Genomic DNA, 18,146 nt, shown 5'->3' on the forward strand with positions numbered 1-18,146 from the left:
TGTAGGCTACATGTGAAAGCAAAAGCTCAGACTGTGAAGGAGGAAAATGTTTCAGAGCAACACCACTTCCTCTTCCTTTTATGATTCAGTAAAGCATCAAAAATGAGAGGAGGTGGAGAAGTCAGATCCCCGTAAGTTCCTGGGAACTGGAGGCCCTTCTGAGTTGCTCTGGCAATATTACCCTTGAGATGTAGATATACTAGGTTGAAAGGAAGAAAAAAAAAGCTAGCTTCTTTCTTCTCATATTTATAATTTCTGATAGGAAACAATTTGGCTTTAAGCCCAACTTAGCACATATTCTTTTTTAAGTATGCATCTCCTTTTGTTCCATGCCTGTGCCTGAGTTTATGTATATGCAGCATGTGCATGCAGTACCCATGGAAGCCAGAAGAGGGTGTTGACCCCATAGCACTGGAGTTACAGGCAGGCTGGTATGGGTGCTGGGATCTGAACGTGGGATCCCCTGAAATAGCAGCAAGTGCTCTTAACTTCTGAACCACCTTTCTAGTCCTTAATACATATTCTTAAATCATGTACATTTCCCTGTATCTGGGTCAGAAATCATGGGAGAAATTAGAAGGAGCAATGATCCTAGAGTCACAATGCCTGGTCTCAGTTGTAGACAAGTCCTTCTTCCTGTGGCCTGAACTGTGGAAAAAGAAGCCATCTAGACTGACTTTAGGGGGCTGAGGTGAAACCAAAGGAGATGACCTAGATAATGGGCACCTGTCACCGTGTCTGGTAAGATTAGGTGCTTTGTGGTGCTGCTCTTCATTCTTTTAAGAATTAGTGATGATTTGGCTTCTCAGTCATCTCCTGACCCAGTGAGTACAGAACTTCAGAAGCTCACCATTTGAAAGCTTGTATTTTGTTGAGCTTTGGTGGTAATTTGGAGAGAAGCTTGGTAGAGACGGTGAAATCAGTGGCTAAAGTGATGTTGCCGACTTTGGGTTGGAGCTTAAGTCTCCTCACCAGAGTATGTAGCAGGGAAGGCAGCTGCTGAATGCATGAAGATGAGGAGCCATACTTGTCTGACGGCTTCAAACTGAAGAGCCAGTGTGGAGAAATAGAGACAATTCATGTCTGGGGAAAAGTCAAATGTGTTTTTACCCTCCTTCTATACATGCTGTCTGTGGTTTTGATTCTTTGCATCAGATTCCTATGAACAACTGCAAACATGGAAGACAAATTCATTTGCAACTTGTATTTACGATCCATTACCATAGAGTTGAGGAGGAGGGGAGAGGGGCTGCTTAGGGTGCTTGGAAATAGAGAGACATGTGGTAGCCATGGAAATACATGAGAGTTATTGATTCAAAGCCCCAGCTCATCTGTTTTAAATGTACCTCCAACTTTGCACTAGAGGCCACAGGTCCCACAGTCTCAGCCAGTGACAGCAACTGTGAAGCCACCCTCCTGTACAACTGGTTGTACAACTTTCCACAACAGGTCGATTATATTAATCTCCTTCTTGAGAGCTCTCCAAGCCCAAGCCTACTGCTTTCCATGCTTCTCTTCCTTCCTCACAAGGATCAGTCCTGAATTACTCTCTTGCAGCTTGCCAGTTTCTTCTGGCTCCCTGGGCTATCTCCTCACATCTACTTAACATAGAATCTTCTTTTTGGAGTATCCATACAGAACAGAGAATTCATGATTAAAGGGCCGCCATACTTCTATTAAATTTTGCCATGCAAAATTCCTCTGTGACTATTTCTGTTAGCCACAGAATCACAAGGCCATGGGCAAACTGTTTTCTGGCTTCTAATGAGATTTGGGCATCCTAAGGACCACTGAAACAATAGGAAGATTGTACACACACACACACACACACACACACTCCTATGATGCTCAGAATTTCTGACAAAGCAATGGAAGAATGCAGCTTACGAATTTAAATAAAGTCTTCTGTGGTCAAGGGTATCTTCTGCATCTCTTATTACTTACTCCTCTACCTATTTCCCAAGTCTGGACCCAAGAAAAGCAAATAGTTGATCTTTGTTGAATAAGTGAAAAGCTTATTTCAAAATAAGGGTCCAACTATATTTAGATTTTATATTTCTGAAATATTAATCCAAAAATGAGATGTTTTAAAATTTTTTAAAAGAATTTTGTTGCTTTATTTAACTTATTTTGGAGGGTTTCCAATTAATTACATTTTAAGGCTAGATGAAAGAGAAAAAGAAAAAATTTCACCATCACCACTAAATAAAAAAAAAGAAGAAAATAAAAACGGAATTTTGTATATCAAATAAAGTGTAAAAGGTCTAGAGGCAGAGTAGTACGCAGAGGGAAGTGAGGGTAGGAGGCATGCAGCTGACCAAGAAAGTACATACAAGGAAGGGCATGGAAAGTATCATTCACTACCACTACATGTATGTGTAGAATTTTGTGTAGAATAGAGCCTACCCCAATACACTCTGAGCAGGTCAACCATACTAGGTGGAAACTGAAAACCATACATTCATCACATTACTCCATAAATGTAGACTAAGGAACAATGTATCAGGACTGTTGTGTACTAGGCTTAAAAGAAAAAAAAAACTTTCCAGCCTACAAAGAGTTTTCAGTCCAGGAAAAACTATAGCATGCCATACACAGTACAAGGATCTATTGAATGGAATGATTAGAACTCTAGTAGGTTCAAATATAGAGATATTTCCTGAATTACAAACTAAGGCAGTTGTAGTCTGAGCTGTGCAATAGTTCTGAAGCTCTGAAATTTATCTATTGTGAATTAAGTGAGGCAGACTGATTGGAAAGAGAAATGATGGAAAGAGATTTGCCAATATTTCCATATTTAAAAAGTCCCTAGGCTCAGGGTTTGGTATTTATAATAGCTGTAGGGCAGCTGGTTAGCAGCTTGCCCAGGTTCGATCCCCAGCAACACAAACATGAAAGAAAAACATGGCCTGACTAGGCTTTTCTTTGTGCTTAATAATGATTTAAGAACTTCATCCTTTTGTACATTTTTTTTTGCTGTCAGTGTTTTGATTATTAGTATGTATATCCTTGTGTATTTTCGTTGAACTTGTAAAAGTACTCCCATGTCCAACTATCTATGCTTGTAATAAGCCAGCCTCTCAATACTCAAGGCTTAAAATAGTAACCATGTGGTTGTGTGTGTGTGTGTGTGTGTGTGTGTGTGTGTGTGTGTGTGTGTGTGTGTGTGTGTTTCTCACGACCCTGACATTGGTCAGGACCCAATAGGGCTAACTGGTATTTATTCCTTAATGTCTAGGATTTGGCTGAGATGACTTAAAACAGTTGGGACTCTTTTCCATTCTGACCAAGCAACAGTTGTGATAGGAAACAAGAGGACAGAACCCCAGATCATCCCAGCTGATGAAGAGCCAGGGTGATGCAAGCTCAAGACAAGGTAAGTAAGTTTCAAAAGAAAGTACTGAGGTCAACTTCTTCCCCCAGAGGAGGAACCTGAGAATTTGCTGGGCTTTTTGCTGCTTCCTTGGAAGTGACATGGGGGAGTTCTGACTCTGCTTGGCTCTTTCACGTCTCTGAATTTAGCATAACTACTTCCCTATTCTGAAGCCCAGACCAAGGCAAATTCTCTGTCAAGAATGATGGTCTTCACGTATACAAAATAAGGAGACGATATCTTCAAGGTATGGTTGAGGAAAAGTTTTTTTTTTTTTTTGGACAGGGTTTCCTGTATCTCACTCTGTAGACCAGGCTGGCCTTGAACTCACAGAGATCCGCCTGGCTCTGCCTCCTGAGTGCTGGGATTAAAGGCATGCGCCTCTACCACCTGGCAAGGAAAAGTTTTTTATTGTATATATGTACAGCCAGAGGTATCTGGAAGAGTCCAGAGAAGGGAGAGAAAATAGTAGACTAAACATGACCAGTATACTGAACTGGGGGCAGGGGGTGGGGTGGGGGTGGGGGTGGGGGGAGCGCCATGAGAGAGTTCCAAGAACCAAGAGAGAAGAAAACCAAGACAGGGGCCGGAGAGATGGCTGAGTGGTTAAGAGCACTGGCTGTTCTTCCAGAAGTCCTGAGTTCAATTCCCAGCAAACACATAGCTGCTCACAACCATCTGTAATGAGATCTGGTGTCCTCTTCTGGCACGCAGGCGTACATGCAGGTAGAACACTGTATACATAATAATAAATAAATCTGAAAAAAAGGGAGAGAGAATCAAGACAACAAAAAGAAGGCACATGTCCAAATCGGCAGGGTCCTATAGGGATGAGAAGCTGGGGAAAGGGAAGGCCATGAGCTGGAGAAGTTTAGGGTAAGGGGTTGGGGTGAGAAGAGCTGAGAGGAGTCATGGACTCTATAACAGGTATTCGCAATGCTGAGAGAGCCTAGAGGCCAGCATGTTCTTTGGTGTGTTAATAGGTACCACAGTCAGCCATTTGTCCCCAGTTTCTTTTGGACCTGACACACTAATAACACAGTTGAAGCACAAAAGAATGAGAGAAATAAGCACAAGAATCCACCTGTGTGTCTTTCATGACCTCCTTCAGTCCTGTGGGGTCAGGCCTTCATGGTCAGAAAGATCCATTGGAGACAAACCCATCCCCCAGTTCCCTGGGTTATTTTTGTTGGTTGGTTGGTTTGGTCTTAAAAACAAACAAACAAACAAACAAACAAACAAACAACAACAACAACAACAAAAACCTGGAGGCTCCGAGTGACAAGGTTCAGGGTAGAAGTGCATTTTCACTATGGAGACTGAGGTCCAGGCTATCCTATGAGCACAAATGTAAGCAGGAGTTCCCCTAATTTTCTTCCCATGTTCCCAAGGAAGGCTCAGGAGAGTTCTGCAGAGACCCAACTAGTTGTGAACTCAGTGAGTGGATCGATACCTGAGAAAGCAGAGAAACATCATGCAACCTGGGGTGGAACGTTATCTAAGGGTACAGAGGCACAAGGAAATGAAAGGGGAAAGGATGGGGGAAGTGAAGCTGGGAATGGGAAGCCAGGGGAGAGGTTATCTTTAAGGATACAGCCAGGAAACCCCTGTTGTTTTACTGTCTGTCGGCTTGGCAGCTGCACCTGAATCTAGGGCTATTTTTAGCTGCTGTCTGCAGCTCTGCAGCCAGTGCCCCTCTACTCAGGCTGTGGCCGGTGGGACTTCCTGTCCTTCTGACCTAGGTTCTGCCACAGGTTTTAACTAAGTCTCTATCATTCTATTTACCAATAAAGACTTGGGAGTCAGATGATGGGGTGAAAACCTGCTAGCTCAGAGAAGCCTAAAAGCAACCAACTGACTGACCTTCCTCTTTGGCTAGTGACCCAGCAAGAGTATCTCTCCAGCTGTTCCAAACCCAAAAGACTGCCAATACTCCAAATCTCCCTACTACTTCCTGTCTGTCTGCCTGGCTCCCTCATACTCTCTATGGCTAACTCCTGTCAACTAGTTGCAGGCTCTGGAGGTTTTAACTTTAACATAGTAAAATTACATATAACAAACAAGAATTACAGTTATGGACTGGAGAGATGGCTCAGCGGTTAAGAGCGCTGGCTACTCTTCCAGAGGAACCAGGTTCAATTCCCAGCACCCACATGGCAACTCATAACTACCTGTAACTCCAGTTCCAGGGGATCTGACACCTTCACACACACATACATGCAGGCAAAATATGAATGCATGTAAAATAAAAATAAATAAATTTTAAAAAGAATTACAGTTACAATATCTAGTCTATTTGTATTTTGTGAATATAAGGAAAATATCTATCTTATATTTGAAAGTCTAAGGTTTCATAACTACCTTATCTCTTATCATAACCAAGGAAAACCATAATTATAACTATCTAATCTTCAACTACATCAAAGACTTCAGGAGGATATAATATTACCTAAGTAAACAGGAAGAACATTGTAAGCAACTTCCAAAAATCTAGAATGTCAAAGACAGCTGCCTGGACAGTCACCCAGAGTTCTTCTGCAATGTTGGGGCATCCATCTTCAGCCTATAGGTCTAGAGTCTCTCAGTCACTTCTCTCTGTGTGCTGTAGAATGTCTGGCAGTTTCCTCTGTGAAGCAGGAACCTGAAGGACCATCTCACGTTGCAAAGTTCAGTGATCACCTGCCTATGGGTCCTGTATGTTCAGTCGATACAACATTTTGTCAAGCAGTCCAGGCAAGAACAATTTCTTGCCCACATGGCTATTTTTGCCAAGAAAAAGATAAATTCCATATGGAGTGTCTTTGATGTCCATCTTTCTTTGAAGTAAATCAGTACTGCCAGGAGCAGACATGTTTCAATGTCCAGGAAAGTCTAAGTTTTTTAAAACATTTAAAATGCCATTAAACATTAAAATCCCATATTCTGTGGGTCTTTGAAGTGTTTGAAGATTACCTAACTAATTGAAATGTGTGTGTGTGTGTGTATGTGTGTGTGTGTGTGTGTGTGTGTGTGTGTATATATATATATATATATATATATATATATATATATATAGTTAATATATATATATATATTTAAATGTCATATTCTGTGGGTCTTTGAAGTGTTTGAAGATTAACTACCTAATTGAAATATATCTATATATATCTAGAAAACTTAACTAACATGGCTATAAGTTTGATTATCATGGATGACTAATTATTAATCTGTATTTCTCAACTATACACTACAGTTTTAAATGAGTTGCACAAACAAAATACTTTAAATAAGAGTAGAAATATACATACAGTATAAGAAAATTAACTTTAAATTTGTATCAACAAACTAAAATTCATAACAATGTAAAACATTTTAAACAAGTTGCTCTTTAAAAAAAGGTTCAACAATTCACCCTTTCATCCTATCATATCTATATCCTATATTTCCACATCATATCCCCCTTTCTTCTTTTAGAAAGATAATGACTATGACCGATAACAATTTGTGACCAACAACCTAAACAAAGACAAACATCCATAATCCATTATTTGGGAATGTGGGCATAGTGTTCTAGGCTAGTTCCTGCTGATAGGGTGCACTGATAGGTAGTCATATGGGATCCTGAGAAAATTCAAGATAATGGTCAAGTCCTGACTGGAGTAGTCTGTGAGACTGCTTTGTCTGAGCCAGTTGCCTTGAAACAGTTCTGGATGTTGGATCATCTGGGCCATGATGACATCAGAGACCTTTCAGGGGGTCTTGACTGGTCAAACCATATTAGCCTGGAAGCAGTCCACAGGTTTTTATCTTCTGTGGAAACAAAGCAGAACCTCTTTCCCAAAGCAACATATCCTTAGACATACATTTTGAAATTGAGATACCTCTAACATATACATATTGATTTAACTCAGCAATTTTTACAATCAAATGTCTCTTTCCAAAGACAACATAATCCAGACTCTCTGTGCGATATCCATCTTTACATGGCTTATTTTTTATACTTCCTTTACTGTCTCTTTAAAGATTTTCTCTTTTAAAACTATCTATTCCTTTATATAACTGCATATATTCCTTTTTCTCTCTCTTCCAAGCCTGTGTGCATTTTTATACACATTGTAAACTATTTCATCTCAATCTGTTTTATTGTGTATCTATTGCTTTAAACTGCAGTATGACTAGGAATGAAATGGCAGCTGTGGCTGCTGGCTCCACCCACCTCAGCTTCCCAACATGGCAGAACTATGTTACAGCCAGCTCTGGGAACCAGGCTCACCACCAACTCTGGTAAGCAGTGGGTCTATGCTTCCATCGAGCAGCGTGTAGCCCAGAAGCCCCCCTCCCTTTTGCGTACTAGCAAAGGCTAAATCCACCACTTAGCATAATGTGTGGCTTGGAGAGGCCTCTGTGTACCACGGGAATACATCATGCTGCAGGTCAAGCCCACACACTGCTGCAAACCCGCCATACTGTAGCTCACGGCTTGCCTGAGAGACACAACTAGGAAGCTGTGTTTAGCTCTGTTTTAGAATCTTTTTTTTTTTTTTTCTTAAAGCTTTCTCAGGTTTTAGGTGGAAACACTTGCTCCACAGTGGGCACTATTTGTAGCTGAAGTTTTCCTGTGTCCCACCCAGTCTATAGCCGCTCAGACCCAAGTAAACACAACAGAGGCTTATATTAATTAAAAGTGGTTGGCCATTAGCTCAGGCCAACTACTGACTAGCTCTTATACTTAGATTAACTCATTTCTATTAATCTGTGCATTGCCACGTAGCCTTTGGCTTACCTGTTCTCTGACACCTTGTTCTTTGGGTGACTGGATTGAATCTGCCGACTCCTCCCTTCCTTCTCCCTGTATCTCCATTTGCTTTCCCGCCCAGCATTATTCTGCCTGCCTATAGGCCAAGTCAACTTTTACCATCAACCAGTGAGAGCAGCACACATTCAGTGTACAGAAGGGAAATTGGTGTCATGAGAAATGAATTTATATAAGTCCGGCACATGAGAGAAAATGTGGTATTAGGCTTGAGTTCAACTTAGTTCACTTAACAAAGATTTCAGTTGCACCTCTTTTCCTAACAAATGTCGTGATTTTATTTTTATTTACAGGATCATAAAATTCTACTGTGAATATGTATCATGCTTCCTTTATCCATTTCTTGTTGATGAGCATCTAGGCTGGTTCTATTTCAGGCAATTATAAATAGTACAGCAATAAATGTGGATGTGTAGGTAAGGTATTTCTGTCTATGTTAACTTGGCATCCTTCAAATATATACGTAAGAATCACATAGGAGATTGAAATGGTCATTCAATGTTTAATTTTTTGAGGCGCCTCCATACTTATTTCCATAGTGGCTGTACAGGTTCCCACTAGCAATGATAAGGGTTCTCCTCACACACCCTCCTCTCCTGCATTTGATGTCATTTGTTTTCATGATCATGGCCATCTGACTGGGTTGAAATGGAATTTCAAAATAGTCTTGTGTCTCCTTGATGACTTGGAACACTTTTCCAAGTATTTATTGCCCATTTGTATTTCTTCATTTAAGAATAGTCTGTTCAGTTCATTGGCCCATTAACTGGTTTAGGTGCTTTGTTTTTATCTGTTCCATTTTTGTAGATATATATATATATATATATATATATATATATATATATCCTAGAAATCAATGACTTGTTTTATGAGTAATAGGCAGATTTTTCCCCCATTCAGTAGGCTGACGCTTTATTCTAATGTTTCTTTTACAGTGCCAAAGATGTTTTAATTTCATGTAATCTCTCATTTGTCAATTCTTAGAACTATTTCTGATGTATTAGTGTCCTTTTCCAAAACTGTTTGCCTATTCTTGTATCTTCAGGTGTTTTCTTAGATTTTCTTGGAACAGTGTAAAGTTTATTGTCTCACATTAATATCTTTGATCCATTTTGAATTGATTCTGTGGAGGGTGAGAAATAGAGATCTAGTTGTGTCCTTTTACATGTTAATCGTTTCCTCAGAACCATTTGTAAAGGAGGCTGTTTGGTCTCCAGTTTATATTTCGGACAGCTTTTCCAAAATGATATGACTGTGACTCTAAGGCTCTATTCCTAGATCATCTATTCTAGCCCACCTGATCTACACATCTGGTTTCATGACAGTGCTCTGCTGTTTTTGTCCCATAACTATGCCATACAGTTTGAGATTGGATACTGTGACATACCCTGCATTATTCTTTCTGCTAAGAATTACATTAGTTATTAGGAGTATTATGCTTCCATATGAGATTTAAGATTGTCTTTTCTTATTCTTATTCAAGAATGTCATTGTCATTTTGTCAGAAATTGCTTTGAATATGTACATTGCTTTGAGTAATATGTATATAATATTCTGCCTACCCAAAAGAACAGGAGGTCGTTCCGTTTTCTAGTGTCTTTCTCAATTTCTTTCTTTAGTTTCATAAATTTTCATTGTAGGTCTTTTACTTTCATGATTAGGCCTATTCCCAACTGTTTTTAAAAAAGCTATTATGAATGGGATTTCTCCCTAACTTTATTCCCAGTGAGTTTACTATTGATATATACAAAGGGTACTATTTTTGTGTTTCAATTTTTATATCTTGCTACTCTGCTGAAAGTGTTTGACAGAGCTTATAGTTTGCTGGTGAATTGTTAGGGTCTATTAAGTATAAGGTTGTGCTGTCTGCAGATAGCAGTAATCCACCTTCTCTCCTTTCTGTTTGTATCCTCTTTCTCTAATTCTTGTGTCTTAATGCTCTAGGTAAGACTTTGTATTTTATAACAATGGAAGGTATGTGCATTCTTTTTTATTTGTAGATTTCAGAGGAAATGATCCAAGTTTCCCCCAATTAGTATAACACTGATACTTGTTGTATACTGCCTTTATTATCTTGAGATTATCTTATCTTCTGTTCCTAGTTACTTTGAGGTTTTTATTGTGAAGGGATGATGGACTTTATCTAAGTCCTTTTTTTTTTCATCGATTAATATAATTATGTGGTTTCTATCTCTAAGCCTACCGATGTTCTGAATTACACTTGTTTATTTAATCCTCCCTGGTGTGAAACCAACTTGATTTTCTTAATATGTTCTTTATTTCAGCTTGTAGGAATTTTATTGAGACTATTTGGATCAATATTCATCAGAGAAATTGATCCACAGTTATTATTATGGTTCTGTTTAAGTTCTTTATAACTTCTTGTTTGTATTTTGGTAGATAATTTTTCTACAGATTTATCCGTTTCTTCTATATTCCTTAGTTTGGGGAAGTGTATAAATTGTCAATGTACCCTTTAATGACTCTTTGTATTTTACATAATTTTTTTCTCTAAATTTTCAGTTTGGGTCTTTTCTCTCTTTTGACAAATTGGGCAGGAATTTGTCAATCTTTTTTTATTGGTTCTATATAGTATTCTTTTCATCTCTGTTTCCTTATCTTCTGCCTTGATCTTTATTATTTATTGCCATCTACTATTTTAGAGTTTAGACTGTTCTTGTTTTTAGGAACTTGAGGTACATCCTTAAGTTATTTACTCTAGATTATTCTGTTTTTTTTTTTTCTAAAGATTTATTTATTATGTACACAGTGTTCTGCCTACATGCCAGAAGAGGGCACCAGACCAAATTATAGATGGTTGTGAGCCTCCATGTGGTGGCTGGGAATTGAACTCAGGACCCTTGGAGGAGCAGCCAGTGCTCTTAACCTCTGAGCCACCTCTCCAGCCCCTTGTTCTGGTTTTAGAAAGTACTCAAAACTATATTTTTCTCCTCATAAAACTGCTTTAGTTTTGATATAATATGTAGATGTAACCAACCATCTTATTAAATAAGAAACACAGAACCAATGCAAAGAAGAAAGCCAAGAGGTCAGAGCTAAGAGCTAAAACCTTACCCTTCCTCCTGCGATGGTCCTACCTCTCCGAACCAGAACCACTTCCTTTGTGTCTGTCTTTTTATAGTGTTTCTGTTCTGCCTTCTCATTGGTTGTAAACCCAACCACATGACCGCCTCATCACGGCCTGTCTGTATAGACCTCCAGGTTTTCTATGGTTGGTATTGAGATTAAAGGCATGTGTATCCAATACTGGATGTATCCATGAACACACAGAGACTTACCTAGCTCTACCTACCAAGTGCTGGGATTACAAACAGACGCCACCACTGCCCTGCTTTCCTATGGCTTGCTAATAGCTCTGACCCCCGGGCAACTTTATTTATTAACATACAAATAACATTTGAATACAAATAAAATATCACCATAATAATGTATTTTTATTTTCATTTGGTTCTAAGGTTCTTTCAATTTCTTCAATAGCTCTGCAGGTCATTCAAAAATGTACTGTTCTGTTTCTATGTATCTGTGTCATGTGTAGTCCTTGCTACTTAATTATAGGTTTTTCTTTTTTGCACTGTGGTCTGGTAAGATACAAGATAATATTTTGGTAATTTTATATTTGCCTGGATTGGATTTGTGGTCTAAAATATGGTCTGTATTAGAGAAGGTTGGTAGGCCCCTAAGAAGGGTGTTCATTCTGTTTTTGTTGGATGAAATGTTCCGTATACATCTGTTAAGTCCATTTACTTTACAGTATAGTCTACCTTTTCTCTTTTTCTTTTCACTTTTAATTTGGATCACTTCTCTTGAAATGAGAGTGGAGTATTGAAATTATCTAGTATTATTGTATCGGGATCCACCTGACCTTTTATGCCCCTTGGACTTTGTTTTATGAAATTGGGGACACCGATATTTAATGCATGTATTTTTACATTGCCATATTTTCTCAGTAATTGTTCCATTATTTAGTATGAAGTGGTTTTCTTTATCCTTTCTATCCTTGATTTGAATCCACTTCATCTGGTAGAATAGTAGCTATGTCAGATTCACATGTTTCCATTTGTTTGACTGTTTCCCATCATTGGTTATTAGTCTGTGGTTGTCTTTATTAGTAAGGAATGCTTCTTAGAGATAACAGAAAGTTGGATCTGTTGGTTTTTTTTCTTTTTTTTTTTTAACTCAGGCAGCCAGTCTTTTCTCTTCATTGGTGAATTGAATCCACTTGTATTTAAGGTTATTACTAAGCTATACTTACTGAGTCCAATAATTTTGTTAGCTGTTTATTATTTGATTTTTTTCTCTCCAATCATTGTATCAGGGGTTCTCTGGTTAATTGTGCTGGACATGATGACCTCTTTCTCAGCTCTTCTTTGTTTAGGCATTTCTCCCATAACATGTGTTTCCTGTGCTCTTGAATTTGAACCTGTCTTCCTTTCTCTTCCTTTTGTAGCGTTCCTCTAAGCACTGTCTGCACAGATGAGGTTGGTGGTAATGAACTGCCTCGGGGTGGGCTTGTTTTGGAATCCTTGATTTTTTCTTTCTTTCTTTCTTTCTTTCTTTCTTTCTTTCTTTCTTTCTTTCTTTCTTTCTTTCTTTCTTTTTTTTCTGTCTATTTAAAAATGTCTTTGTAAGGCAAAACTCCTAATTGTCAGTAATTTACTTTCAGGGCTTGAAATAGCACCATTCTAGGATTTCCTGGCTTTGAGGGTTGCTGCTATTGTTTAAATGTTTCTGCCTTTGTAAATGAATTGGTGTTTTTCTCTTACCACTTTCAATATTCTTCTTTTACTTTGTAATTTTGACATGTTGACAATACTATGTTGTGGATAAGTATTCTGGTCATGTCTGTTTGGTGTTCTAAATGGCCCTTTGTTTGAATATCTATTTCATTGTCTAAGATTTAGGAAATTTTCTTCTCTAATTTTCTTAAATAGGTTCTCTGTGCCTTCCTAATGTGTATCTCAGCTCCTTGCATCCTACAGATTTGAGAATTTGGTCTACTTCCTGCAGCCCAGAGCTCCTGGACATCACAGTCATACTTGTTTTCTTTTTCTTCATTAATAGTTGATGATTAGTATTCTGCCCACTTTTCTTCCTGATGTTGCTGAGTCTGTACTGGAAAAGTGTCTGATGTTTGCCTGAGCCGCCTTCACAGTGGGAGTTTTCCCTTTCGTTATCTTGGGGGCCTCAGAAGGCAGCGCTTAACTACAATAATGAGCTGCACAGATTTTCTCGCCCTTGCCCTCTTTAGAGACCCCCTAGATCGTACCTCCTGGGATAGCTTTGAGCTGAAAGCTGTCCCTCAAGCAGACAGAGGACTGGTGTTTGTACTTTCAGAGTCTCGTGAGCACTAACCTAGTGGAGGATTGACGCTATGAGGATTGGGTATATGTCTGCCACGTCAGATTCTCAGGCTCTATACACCACAATAGCACATAATAGCTCCAAAACTTGATCCACCTTCTGATCCAAGGATCAAAGCTACTAAACTCTAGGTTAATTCTCAGTTAAAGATGTTGAAGATGATGGCCTGTTCTTAGGTACCAGGGGCAAGTCTGTCTTTCCTTATGCAGTTCCTAGCCTAAGCCAATCGGATGTGGGATGTCTTTCTGTACACTGTGAATATATGTTGCTCTCATTGGTTAATAAATAAAGCTATGGCAAGGCAGGATAGAGCCAGGCAGGGAATCCAAACAGAGATAAAGGAGAAGAAGGGTGGAGTCTGGGAGAAACCAGCCAGCCGCCCAAGGAGCAAGATGCCAGCAGACTGGTAATGCCATGGCCACATGGCAATACATAGATCAGTAGAAATGGGTTAATTTAAATAGTAAGAGATAGTAATAAGCCTGAGCCATTCAGCCAAGCAGTTTGTAGTTAATATCAAGCCTCTGAGTGATTATTTTAGAAGCAGCCATGGGATGGGGTGGGACAGAAAAAAGCCTCCATTTACACCAACCTCCTGCCACCTCTGTCCTGAAAACACCAGCTTTGCTATAACAACCCCACAATTTCCTGTTGTTATTATTATTTTATAGTTCATCTCATGTTAAAAAGAAATAAATCTTCCTTAATTTGTAACCTCCTACAGCTTTGCTACATTTTCAAATTTGTCACAATAATTTTCTGTATCATTTAATCCATATGCCTCCATTTCCTCACAGTCACTGCTTCTTTGAATTCACTCTTTGAAGCACTTTATATCCACCTGCTCATCAAAACTGTACTCAGGATGGTGTGGCTGGCCAATGGGAAGTGAGCGGCAACAAAGGAAATTCTTGGATTCCAGCAATGCATGTGTAACAGGTGTAGAATGGTGATGTTGGTCCAAAATGTGCTCAATTCTAGGGCTTCCTATCCTCACCATTTCTCTATTAGTTCTTTCCCACAGACTCTAGACTTATATATCCAGTTGACTACCTGACTTTTCTACTTAAATATCTAACAGGCATCTCAGGCTTTAAAATCTCCAAATGAAATTTGACTTCCCACTTGTCTGTTCCCATAGTGTTTTTTATCTTATGAAAAGCATCACCCTTCATTGCATCCAAGATATATAGAACATTTGCCTTTCTTCCCTGTTAACCACATGCCCAAAGCTTGGCCTTGGGAAAATAGGTGAGAGAAGTATGTGTCACAGGGAAACATTCCCCGCAGGGATGAGGGACTCAGCCATTTCTTCCTGCCATGATACTCCAGAGGAAATTCCAGTTTATAGAGGACCATCAGGATGGTCTGATAGCCAAAAGGAAGAAAACAAGTTGTTTTATTTAGAATATTTTTACTCTTGCAAGTAGGGTTACCTATAAAGCCTTTGCTTTTTAATACACTTGGGGGGGCTTCTATCTATCTAGTGAAATGTAAGCTCCATAGGAAACCCCCTCCCTTCATTATTCTTGACATCTCAGGCACCAACCCTAGTTGCAGATAGCTTTAACAGCCATATGTCTCCACCATTAGAAAGTCTTGGGGTGTTTCTAGAATCTTTTTTTCCCATTTTAGCTCTCATATATTTTTTAAGCAGGGCGGTTAGACATAAAGCACTTGGCCAAGCCTCCCACTGAGGGCAAAGTCCCATCCTTAGAGCTCAGTCCCCCTTGTAGATCTTAGTTTAGATGCAGAAGAATTAATGATGAGCGGTAAATTCTGTCATTTCATTCTGTGTATTCTACTCTGCCATACCTGGAAACTGTAGAGGAAGAAGGGAGTGTCCAAGTCACAAAGCATCTACTTCTATAGCCATCCTTGCAGGCATGAAACAATGTAAAGATATACTTTTGGTCCTCCCTTTGGTATTAGGACACTGATACCATTGATGCCAAGAATCTCATACTGAGAGAAGGAACAAGCCAGGACCCTTGAGGAAGCCAGGAGGACTTATTTTCTGAGAAGAAACTTAAAACGTATCATATTGCTTTTCAGGAGACTGAAGCTCAGACAATGGTAGAGGGGGTCAGGAGGGAGGGACTAGCTTGACCAGCACTGCTGAGCTATGGATACCTCTTGATTTTATTCAAAACTAAACCTCTGATAGGATCCTGAGGATGGTCTTGATGGAGGAGTCAATGAACCTCTTTGTTCCTCTTCCCAGTGTACTATCATAGCCAACATCAACAGGCCTTCATAGGGTGCCATCTTGTGTTGTCAGGGCAGCATTCATGGAAAGTGGTCCGGTGGGGCTGAAGCAAAGAAGAGAGTTCATTTATCAGTCTTTCATTTCTGCTTTCCACTACTCAGTGTGTCTTTAATTGGTTAGCGAGTGTCTTAGATACGTTTATATTTCTGCGATAAAACATCATGGCCAAGGCAACTTATAAAGAAAATATTTAATTTGGGGCTTAAAGTTTCAGAAGGTTAGAGTCCATGACCATCATGGCAGGAAGCATGGTATCTGGGAGGCAGAAATGGCACTGGAACAGTAGCTGAGAACTCACATTTTGATCCACAAGTAGGAAGAACACACACACACACACACACACACACACACACACACACACACACACACACACACAATGGCAAAAAGTCTTTTGAAACCTCAAAATTTGCTCCCAGTAACAGCACCTCCTCCAATAAGGCCACACCTCTTAATCCTTCCCAAACAGTTCCAACAACTGTAGACCAAGTGTTCAAATATATGAGCCTATGGAAGCCATTTTCATTTGAACCACCATAGTGGGATTCAGCGTCACGGTTTGGACCCTAACATAGGTACCACTTACACATCAAGTATAGGAACTGTACAGCTGAGGATGCCTAAAGAGATCTTCCTTTAACATATTCTACCCCTCTGTTACAACCTGGGTGGATTAGCAATTCTAAAGAGCTATAAGATCACCCCAAGCTTATAAAAAGCCTCTTGAGGCAATACCAGGCTTGTTCTCCTAAGAACAAGAGGGGCTGAGCTCCAATAAACACATGACAATCTAATCAAGAGGATAGCCCTCGTAACCATACGACCACATTTTAGAATATCTGTACTATTTCCAGAATGGTTGCACTTAAAGCCATCATGCAGTCAAACAAACCTATGGGGTCAGGGAGGACAAAAAGACCCACAACTGGACAATGTGCAGAGAGACGAATTTTGGAACACTCAGTCCTAAGTGATATGCTTCATCAAGTCTGCCCCTCATGGTTCAGGGACCTATGCAGAAGAGGAGGTGGAAAGATTTCAAGAGCCAGAGGTGACAAACCACTCTAAGGAAACACTGTCCTCCAGATGTAACAGGATTGACGCACATGTGAACTCATAGAGCCCAGGGCAGTGCACGTGGCACCTTCACAGGGGTGAGCCACACAGGGTCCCCACTCTGAGAGAGGGAAGTGGACAGGATTCCTACTCCTAACCAAGAAGCTATTTGCAACCAATACCTATGGGCAGAGGAAAAATAAGTTTTCTACAATGTCAAATAGATGGCATTTGCAGAGTTCTTGACCTAAGCCCTCATGTTGATGATAGACTTCACTGACCACACTGCTTACTGTTCCGTGCATTAATAGCTTCTGCACACAGCTTGTTGCTCATTCTGGTGTGACCTCCTGGTGTACAGACTTGCCTTTCTGTATCACTCAGCTTCATGGCCATCACCTAGCAGCAGTGCAGTAAATAAACTTCCAATTAGATGATGATGAATGAGTACACTGTATATTGGCACCTTCCCCACACTAACTTTCAAGGCCTTTGTGAAGTGGTAGAGAAAGCTGAGTTACTCGGGCCTAAGTGTTACATAGCTACTACAATATTAGTAGGCTTGAAGGACATCATAATAGTTTAAAACCCAGGTCTACAACTACAGTCAACTAATCAATGGTCAAGAAGAATGGGACCTGAGTCATATCTCTGATCCTGGAAGGGAACATGACACCTTGAACTGCTAAGAAAACTTTAATTGATAACTGTCAAAACCTGGTTCTGGAGAAACCTGGTAACTGACAATACCTGATTATTGAGAAAATAACCTTAATTAAAAAAAAAAAAAGATCCGATCCCCATTAGGGAATCTTCAAAAGCATGGTCCTAATATCTCAAACTGCTAGCCACAGATTGCTGCAACTTGGCATCACCGAGCTGCAGCCTATTGCCCTGTGACCCACACTTTAACCTGAACCAAACTTTAATCAACCAGAACTGCTCTTGTTTGTATGATTCTGATTTGCACAGGCCCTATTTACATGCCCAGGAATGCATAATTGAGGATTGTGTGCACTACAGTTTATGCTGACCTCCCAGACTAGGTAATCTGAACTGCATTTCTTTGCATGGGATGAACTACATGCCAGGAAAGTACACAAGGAAAGTCCCCCTTACTATAAAAGTAGTTTGCTCAAATGGAGACACCCCCACACCTGTCTCCCGCCCGCTGCCCTGTGCTCTAGAGGATACTGAAGTTACTTCCCAGCCTGCCTCCCTTTTGTAATCTACTCTATAAACTATTATTCCTGTTCTGGTCTAAAGAGTGAATTTGT

General features: G+C 39.8%; 1 protein-coding gene across 1 annotated transcript in view; it reads left to right on the forward strand.

Annotated features, from left to right (window-relative positions):
- Positions 1-3,238: 3,238 nt before the first annotated feature.
- The window catches only part of LOC143268196 (uncharacterized), a 40,100-nt gene continuing 25,192 nt past the window's right edge, over positions 3,239-18,146 (forward strand). Inside the window, exons 1-2 of the mRNA XM_076549342.1 lie at positions 3,239-3,376; positions 7,523-7,636. Of these exons, the coding sequence (XP_076405457.1) occupies positions 7,534-7,636 (103 nt within the window). The 5' untranslated portion in view covers positions 3,239-3,376; positions 7,523-7,533. The remainder of the gene's footprint in view (positions 3,377-7,522; positions 7,637-18,146) is intronic.

The sequence above is a fragment of the Peromyscus maniculatus genome, chromosome 12 (assembly GCF_049852395.1).
Source record: "Peromyscus maniculatus bairdii isolate BWxNUB_F1_BW_parent chromosome 12, HU_Pman_BW_mat_3.1, whole genome shotgun sequence".
Lineage (NCBI taxonomy): Eukaryota > Metazoa > Chordata > Mammalia > Rodentia > Cricetidae > Peromyscus > Peromyscus maniculatus.